This window comes from Prosopis cineraria, unplaced genomic scaffold (assembly GCF_029017545.1).
Source record: "Prosopis cineraria cultivar Desert tree isolate PC_DT_omini unplaced genomic scaffold, ASM2901754v1 PC9, whole genome shotgun sequence".
Taxonomy (NCBI): Eukaryota; Viridiplantae; Streptophyta; class Magnoliopsida; order Fabales; family Fabaceae; genus Prosopis; species Prosopis cineraria.
This window is the reverse complement of record NW_026555340.1, coordinates 3,787,388-3,797,359: the sequence shown is the minus strand read 5'-3', so window position 1 is coordinate 3,797,359 and position 9,972 is coordinate 3,787,388. Positions and strand designations below refer to the sequence as shown.

Here is a 9,972-nt window from a genome sequence, read left to right as displayed (position 1 = left end):
AGAAGATAATGAATCCAAATTCAACTAATCTCTAGGGTTCCATTATTGCAAAAAGGGAAGTTCATTTCACTCACTTTCACTAGCATTTTAATTACTTGCACATTATGTAATTAGTTTAGATAATTAGCTAGGTAACTAAATTCCTACAAACTTTGGTTGATTTATTTCACTAGATAACTTTTAATTAGACTTAAAACCATTCCTTGGGAGATGACCTAAGGTTGGCCCTGTATTGCATTAGGGTTAGCTTTAGTGTAATTTTGATGATAAGCGACTAATTTCCTATCAATCACCATGCGCCGTGGTGTGCTTGTCCATTTTTCTACTGTCATTTTGGCAGCAAAATGATGAACTTCTGACATACACTGTCTTCGCATATGACATCTAATCGGAGTGATTCAAGCACCCACATGAAGCTACTAATGAGATAGGTTTGGACATGATCTAATGGTCTGATTAAAATTTAGACACCCGGGTGCAAAAAATTGCTTTTTCTTAAAATTTTTACGCACCCAAGTCCCTTACTCTCATTAAACCATAATAGGCCTTGAATCAAGACCAGAAGGGTCCAATGCACCTGATTGACCTCAACTCATATATCAAAATTTGACCCTTCTACGGCCAATTTCCACAATTCACTAACTTAACATATTATGCTATTTCTTGGCATAACATAGCCTACTTGGATGTTTCTCAATTCATACATATAAAATTATATTCATGATACAATCTTAGCACCCAAATTACTCATTTCATCATAATTTTTTCTTTGGCTTAAGATTCACCAACATAAACAACCATTACACACATATACTCCAAGTCATAGCCCTTTTTTATTTCATTTCATCATATATACAATTAATTGAGCTAGACTTCACAAAAACTCAATTCAATACATACATGCAACCCTATGGCAACTCATATATACTTGTATACACAATCTTTGTTCAGTTCATTACACAACCTCAAAGTACACGGCTTCTCAACTCAAGCCAATCCAAACTCTTTTCCCTTAGCTTGATCACTTCCCAATCTTGTAAACATGTGACCACAGGGGTGAGATAAAAATTTAAGTAACAGAATAACTTACTCCTATTGACTATCACATGCAACAATATGAAAGTAAACATAATATATCATCAAAACCTTATAAAGTAGTATTTACATCACACATCTGATAGAACACATTTGTTACCCACTTTTATTTGTCAATTAGGACCATTTTATTAATTATTTATCACCTTCAAGTGCACACATTGCATTAGATTTGGAACTTTGCCTAAGTTTCTAAGATCAGTGCACTAGGGGCATTTTGGTCCAAAAAATGAACTTTTGAGAAAATGTACAAGAAAAATTGACAAAGTGCATTTTATGTCCAGTTGATGAATGGTGAAATTATATTTTTAAAATTCATTTTAGTTTGGGAGTAATTAAATAAAAAAGTCAACACTTTCTTAAGTGTCTTAGTTTGTCCTAGTTTTTGGTTTGCCTTTGTGTGAAAATTTTTATATAATTTTGTGCAGCCTGAAACTTGGTTAATTTAATAAATTTCTCCTTCTAAATATGAATTTAATTCTGGACATGAATTAGATTTTATTATATCATATGGTATTTAATTGAATTATGTGATTTATGTGACATAGGTGGCATGTGACTTGTGCATCAATTGGGCAATTGAGGTCAACACTCCTTGAGGTCAATGGCTGATGGTTTGCACGTGAATTATGATTATTTTGAGAGGTTAAATCAGCTAAAATGATGTGGATGACACATGGGAAATTAGGCACACATTGGAATCATCTACAAACCAATAGGAAGTTGCCACCTTGCAAGTGTGACAAGGCTCCCATTTACATTTTAATTTCTTTTTCCTTATTTTAATTAAGCTTCAGCTGATGGGAGACACCAAGGAGCACGCCATTTTAAGCCTCAAATGGGATCCAACACATATCTCATTCATCTTCCACATTTCTCTCTCTTGTTCATAGTGTTCTTCATTTTCTCTCTTTTGTTCTTCATTTTCCAGCATCCTAACCTCCATTTTCAGCCACCAAACCTCCACAAAACTCATACCATTCTTCTCCTCTCTTCATTTTCGTTCCATCCCTTCCATTTTCACAAGGATTGAAGCTCATTTTCATCATTCAAGAGCTATGGAGTTTGGCCTTCACAAGCAATCACTAGGGTTCTTGAAGATGAAGATTGGCTAAGTTTCTTTGTGGAATCCTAGAGAGATGAAGATGGAGGATGAGTCTTGAGCTTCAAATTGGCTAAGTTCTTTTGTTTCCTATCCTCTTCTCTTTTTACTAGATGGTTAGATTCCTTAATCTAGGGTTTAATCATCTTAGCTTATAAATTCTAATTTGAATTTGATGTTGATGTAAAGAGAGAGGATTGTTTCATTTAATTTCTTCCTTGGACAGCCATGACTGAATTTTGCCACTCTTTGTTTGGCACATAATCTTGTGTTTTCAATTAGTGAATTTCTTGTGTTAATATTGCATAATCTTGTGGTGTTAATGCTTGTGTTGTTGAGTAGCTTGACATAATCTTGTGGTTGCTCAATTTATGTGTTTGACCATGGCTGTTGAGAGAGGATTTTGAGTGAATCACTTGGCTAATGTCTTCACCAATTGGTTAATTAAACTAGGGACTTTAATCTAAGACCTAGGGAGGTTAGCTAATTAGGTTAATTGGCTTAGGATAATTTTCTTAAGTCATGACAGCTTTAGTCAAGAGGAAAGGGAAGCTAAACTTAGCCTAATCATGAGAAGATAATGAGTCCAAAATCAACTAATCTCTAGGGTTCCATTATTGTAAAAAGGGAAGTTCATTTCACTCACTTTCACTAGCATTTTAATTACTTGCATATTAGGTAATTAGTTTAGATAATTAGCTAGATAACTAAATTCCTACAAACTTTGGTTGATTTATTTCACTAGATAACTTTCAATTAGACTTAAAACCATTCCTTGGGAGATGACCTAGGGTTGGCCCTATATTGCATTAGGGTTAGCTTTAGTATAATTTTGAGGATAAGCGACTAATTTCCTATCAAAATTTTGGCGCCGTTGCCGGGGAATGGTTTAAGTTTAATTCTAAGGTTGTTTAGTACTTAATTTACATTTTTAGTGTTCCTGAAAATTTTTTTGAAAAATTATAAAAATTTGTTTTTTGTTTAGTGTCTTTTGTGTGTTTTGAGTGTTTTTGTTCTATTTTAGAAAAAAAAGAGAAAAAAAAATTAGTGCAATTTTCCTTGGTTTGGTGTAGAGTTGATGATACTCTGTTTCTAGTGTCTCTGCTTGAAATTGAAAAATTAACTGGGAACGAATCTGAGGAAATTTAAACTTAAAATTTATTTCATTGAAAGATCTATATCTTAGCTTCATTTTAAAATTTATTTGGTCAATTTTGGACGTGGGATGTGTCCTATGAAAATTTTACAATTTAACAAGGTCCAGAGAGCCTTTACAGAGGACTCCTAAAACTCTGTTTCAACTTTGAGTTTTCATATCTCCCTCTCTATGCGTTCAAATTGATTGATTCCAGTTTCATTTTTCTTATCACTGTCTTATCTTTGTTTCTTGTGTTTAGGATTTTCTTCAATTTTTCCATTTTCCTATTTGAAAGTTTGTTAGAATCTCTGAAGGTCTTCTGGACGAAATCCTGTTTCTCCAGACCTGTGGACCAACTTGTGAAAACTTCTGGGAACGATTGGGAGGGATTTGTAATCTGAAATTTTTATATAATTTTTCTGAATATCTCTTGTGTATCTCATAAAAGTTTCAGGTGAATTTCTCATATGGATTGGCTGCTAAAAAATCCACAAGTTCACTATCTCCAGAAAGCCTACTGTGCAAATTCCAGAATTGTCAAAGCTTCTTGATTGAGCATTTCTAACTCTCTTTCTACTTGTTTGGTGTTGTTTTTGATTTTTTTTTTCCATTTTTATTGTTGTTAATTCTAATAGAAAAAAGAAAAAAAATTCTCTTGATTTTTGTTTGCTTGCATTTCCACTCATACACTTGCAAAGGACATATCATTTGAGCTTCCTTGGTCTTTCCATCATTTTGAGCTTGAATTTGAATCATTGCTTGTGGATATAAATTTCATTGTATTTTATGGCTTGGTTTCATGATCATGATTCATTCCATCATTCATTTGACATCCATTCCCATCCATTTCCAGCGCTTAACATTGACCATACATCCCATTTCCATAATCAATTTCAACAATATAACTTTGATTATCCACCCCCATATCATGATCATTTCCATCCAAGTCACAATTATGAATTTTCCAATCCCATGAGTTTTGAATCCAATCTAAGCACTCATGTTGAGCGTACACCATCCATTGACATTGAGCATCTAGAAAAATTATATGCACAAAGGGGTAAATTTTATTGTGTGCATTGTGAGGCTATCTCCCACTTCTATTATGATTGTCCTATTTAAAAGGATATTGTGAACCACATAGAGTAGCCCAAGCCTCACAAGAGAGAAATTACATGTTTCAAGTTGAAGACACACAAAAAGTTGCTCATGAAGCTATTGAGAATATAAATACACCTCAAGCCACTCAATCTCCTAAAAGAGAAGGAGTCAATCCAACCCTTACTTCAAGAGGTAATTTCTCCTATTCCTATTGAGGTTGATTCTTCTTCACATTTGACTTTATCTAATGATGAGCATAATGATTTAAATGATGATGACGTAGATGAAGAAATTATAGTTGAATCACCTTGGATGTTTGAGCATGAATCATATTGTGAAAAACTATACCCTTGGGAGAAAAACACTTTGAGTTCACATGATAATTCTCTTGATTTAAATTCAAATATCATTGAAAGTGTTGACTCTTCACTTAGCTTGAATAAAGAAAATGAAATGGATGTTGATGGTGGCGATGATGTATCTTGTATGCTTGAAATTCCAATTCCTTCTTGTGATATTGTTAATAGTGCACATGCACTTGTTTCTTCTAACCATGATGTGCTTGAGAAAGGTTGTTTACCTTCTTTTGTAGGTGAACAAGGCAATGTAGCCAAACCATCTCTTGATTTCAAAGAGGAACTTGCTCAACTTGAAAAGGCTATGGCTCCTACTAAGGATTTGAACAAGGAATTGAAAATAACTCAAGATGACAAGGAGGTTGAAAATCAAGGAATTGATTTTACAAAGCCAAATAGTAATGAGAATAATATTGATTTAATGCTTGATGATTTTGATGATGAGTTGGCTTTGTTTCATAGTACTTGTTCTAATTTCCTATTCACTTGTGATTGTTCACATGATTCTCCATGCCCTATTTGTTTAGAAATTAATTCATTTGTGCTTGAAAATAGTAGCAATCATTTACTTGATAAAATAATTGATGATGTATGTTTGAGTGAAATTAATCATGAGTGCACTTCTTTAGAACCCAATATGCTTGAGGAAGGGTTCTTTGTTGATTTTATAGGTCTAAATGATGATATGGCCAAGAACCCCCATGTACTTAGAGGATTTATCATTGCAATGGAAGAGACCTTGGCTAACCATGAAGATGATCAACCACATAAAGTTATGAAAGATTCTACACCATACATCTTGGAGCCATTACAAATTGATCTTGAGCCTCCACCTAAGATGCTTGGAATGAAGATGATAATGAGTAGCTTCATGTTACTCCTCAAAGATGAAAATTTCAACTTCAAGAGCTTGTGGAGATTTAAACTAGGTTGTATCTTCTTCACCCTTTCTTTTTACTTTACTTTGCTTTATGCTTTGATTTGTTGATTGAGTAAATTGCAAGTGTGGGGGAGATGAACCTAGTAAGAAAGTTAGAGTTTATTTGTTTTATTTGACTTCTTTGTTTTGTGTTTTAGTTTGAAAAAAAAAAATTTCTGGACCACACTTTTGTTATGCATTCATTATTGATCTCACCTTATTTTATCACTAGTCTATACATACATTGAGGACAATGCATGATTTAAGTGTGGGGGAGAGAAATAAACATTTTGTTTGTTTGTTTGTTTTGTTTGTTTTGTTTGTTTGGTTTTGCAAAAAAAAAATTTATTAAAAAAAATAAAAAAAATTGCTTTGTTTTGTTTTGTTTGAGGTTACTTAATTACCTAGCTCTTGAATGGATATTTTGATTCTTGAGATGTGGTAATTTTTAGGATTGAATAGGTGTGAAGTGAACATTCTTTTACCTTGAATTAATGGATTAGAGTGGCATATTACCCTTTCATGGAAGAGGCTAAACACTCATGTGTGATTAATTCCTTAGTGATGTTACCCTCTAGAATTTGTTTCACTTCTTAATTAAGACCATATATCTTGCACTTGTTTGATAGGAGATGAGAGATGGCATTCATAAAAAATAGCCAAGAGCCAAATAGCCAACCTATTATTATTTATTATCCTTTGTTAGCCACTTTGAGCCTTTGGTTTGATTCTTAAAAAAAAAATATTCACCCTATTTTTCCCCAAGGAATGCATGTTACACTTTTATATGTCTTTTTAATATTTATTGCATGTCCTAGATCAAATGAGTGGATGCCTATTATCATTTCTCTATCCATTACTTCCATTGTTTTCAAAGAGTTAGGGGCAACCAAAAAAAAAACAACAAAGATAGATTTGAAAAAAAAAATATAGTCAAAAAGAAAAGAAATAAAGTTGCTAGAAAAAGAAAAAAAAAAGAAGAAGAAAAAAAAAAAAGAAAGAAAGAAAAAAAAAAAATAAAAATAAAAAGTTGCCTAGCTCATCCATTCCATTTGTTTTATTATTTCTTATCATTTCTTTCCATCCTCATTGTGTTAAGGTGTTCACTCAATTGAGTTAGGTTATGCTTTGCATATTAAGGGGATATATCTTGATTTAGCATTATTTTGATGCTAACCCTATTTTTTTTATATACATGCATTTCTTAGACATCCTTTCATTACCTATATCACAACCTAATAAAGTCCATTTGATTCTTGATTGCAAGTGCTATTTAGTGATGGAGATGTAGAAGGGTTACAAATTCATAGTAGGGTTTATCCTAAGAAATTTTGAGTGAAATTTAATACCTTATACACTTTGAGTGATGAGAGCAAACACTTAACCTAGAGAGGCTTACTCTTTGACATTGATTCTTGGTAACGGTTTGTTTGTGATGTGCATAATTCTTTCGTAATTATTGCCACATTGATTGATAATTTGTAGAAGTTCATGAGCTAGTATTTTAGTGACTTGAAACAATGTTTTTCTCTTATTTCTTTGTCTTATAGTTTCTTTTGGGACCTTTTTCACTTGATTTTGCCCGGAGTGCAAAAGCTAAGTGTGGGGGAATTGATAGAACACATTTGTTACCCACTTTTATTTGTCAATTAGGACCATTTTATTAATTATTTATCACCTTCAAGTGCACACATTGCATTAGATTTGGAACTTTGCCTAAGTTTCTAAGATCAGTGCACTAGGGGCATTTTGGTCCAAAAAATGAACTTTTGAGAAAATGTACAAGAAAAATTGACAAAGTGCATTTTATGTCCAGTTGATGAATGGTGAAATTATATTTTTAAAATTCATTTTAGTTTGGGAGTAATTAAATAAAAAAGTCAACACTTTCTTAAGTGTCTTAGTTTGTCCTAGTTTTTGGTTTGCCTTTGTGTGAAAATTTTTATATAATTTTGTGCAGCCTGAAACTTGGTTAATTTAATAAATTCCCCCTTCTAAATATGAATTTAATTCTGGACATGAATTAGATTTTATTATATCATATGGTATTTAATTGAATTATGTGATTTATGTGACATAGGTGGCATGTGACTTGTGCATCAATTGGGCAATTGAGGTCAACACTCCTTGAGGTCAATGGCTGATGGTTTGCACGTGAATTATGATTATTTTGAGAGGTTAAATCAGCTAAAATGATGTGGATGACACATGGGAAATTAGGCACACATTGGAATCATCTACAAACCAATAGGAAGTTGCCACCTTGCAAGTGTGACAAGGCTCCCATTTACATTTTAATTTCTTTTTCCTTATTTTAATTAAGCTTCAGCTGATGGGAGACACCAAGGAGCACGCCATTTTAAGCCTCAAATGGGATCCAACACATATCTCATTCATCTTCCACATTCTCTCTCTCTTGTTCATAGTGTTCTTCATTTTCTCTCTTTTGTTCTTCATTTTCCAGCACCCTAACCTCCATTTTCAGCCACCAAACCTCCACAAAACTCATACCATTCTTCTCCTCTCTTCATTTTCGTTCCATCCCTTCCATTTTCACAAGGATTGAAGCTCATTTTCATCATTCAAGAGCTATGGAGTTTGGCCTTCACAAGCAATCACTAGGGTTCTTGAAGATGAAGATTGGCTAAGTTTCTTTGTGGAATCCTAGAGAGATGAAGATGGAGGATGAGTCTTGAGCTTCAAATTGGCTAAGTTCTTTTGTTTCCTATCCTCTTCTCTTTTTACTAGATGGTTAGATTCCTTAATCTAGGGTTTAATCATCTTAGCTTATAAATTCTAATTTGAATTTGATGTTGATGTAAAGAGAGAGGATTGTTCATTTAATTTCTTCCTTGGACAGCCATGACTGAATTTTGCCACTCTTTGTTTGGCACATAATCTTGTGTTTTCAATTAGTGAATTTCTTGTGTTAATATTGCATAATCTTGTGGTGTTAATGCTTGTGTTGTTGAGTAGCTTGACATAATCTTGTGGTTGCTCAATTTATGTGTTTGACCATGGCTGTTGAGAGAGGATTTTGAGTGAATCACTTGGCTAATGTCTTCACCAATTGGTTAATTAAACTAGGGACTTTAATCTAAGACCTAGGGAGGTTAGCTAATTAGGTTAATTGGCTTAGGATAATTTTCTTAAGTCATGACAGCTTTAGTCAAGAGGAAAGGGAAGCTAAACTTAGCCTAATCATGAGAAGATAATGAGTCCAAAATCAACTAATCTCTAGGGTTCCATTATTGTAAAAAGGGAAGTTCATTTCACTCACTTTCACTAGCATTTTAATTACTTGCATATTAGGTAATTAGTTTAGATAATTAGCTAGATAACTAAATTCCTACAAACTTTGGTTGATTTATTTCACTAGATAACTTTCAATTAGACTTAAAACCATTCCTTGGGAGATGACCTAGGGTTGGCCCTATATTGCATTAGGGTTAGCTTTAGTATAATTTTGAGGATAAGCGACTAATTTCCTATCAACATCTCATTTCATTTTTAAATTTTCATCAATCCTAAAGGATTTTATGTTATCTCAAGATATTTTATCATATCGAATAATATACTAGCATGATTTCTACCAACCAAACCTCCAAATCACCTTAACACAAAACCATAGGCTCATATCAGACCAATATATAATCTCATTAGTCTTGAGCTCACCTGTAGTGGTAGAATTACCCAATCAAAGATGTTCTAACACATATATAGACTATGGTCTCTCCTAATACACATAATAGGGTATAATTGACTCTAACACTGTATCCCAAAGATACTAAGGAGTCTCTCATCTCCAATACCGTACCTCAATAGGCACTGAGGAGATCTTCTCCAACACCATGCCTTTCAAGGCACTAAGGTTAATTGTTTCCACATCGCACCCTAACAGGGTATTAAGGAAACCTTGCTATATGGTCTTTATCATCTCCTACACACTCGGGTGAGCTCCCACCCCTATGATCATGCTTTCTCGAATCATTTAAGGTTCCCATTTATCATTATCACACTTTCTTGCACATTATATATATATATATATACACTTTACATTACAAAATACCATTTCAATGCTCATTTCAACCAAAAGTCATTTTACATGCCAATCACTCAATGCTATAAAAACATGCTCAATTTAAAATCATTTCATACACTATATAGCATACTAACATACATTTACGTTGAACAGTCAAACAAAGAAAGTTATTCAGTTACCTCAACTTTTCTGTTATTAGAAAGGTTACCCATGAATTTT

At 33.1% G+C, this 9,972-nt stretch overlaps 1 protein-coding gene across 1 annotated transcript; it reads left to right on the top strand.

Annotated features, from left to right (window-relative positions):
• The first annotated feature begins 4,608 nt into the window (after positions 1 to 4,608).
• On the top strand, positions 4,609 to 8,450 carry LOC129321015 (uncharacterized). The gene is made up of 2 exons (XM_054966741.1): positions 4,609 to 5,721; positions 7,792 to 8,450. The coding sequence occupies exons 1-2, from the start codon at positions 4,749 to 4,751 to the stop codon at positions 7,800 to 7,802; spliced, it is 984 nt and encodes a 327-aa protein (XP_054822716.1). The 5' UTR covers positions 4,609 to 4,748; the 3' UTR covers positions 7,803 to 8,450.
• Positions 8,451 to 9,972: the final 1,522 nt, after the last annotated feature.

Excerpts from the sequence above, each read along its gene's own strand:
- LOC129321015 (XM_054966741.1), top strand. The coding sequence starts at position 4,749 with ATGTTTGAGCATGAATCATATTGTGAAAAACTATACCCTTGGGAGAAA.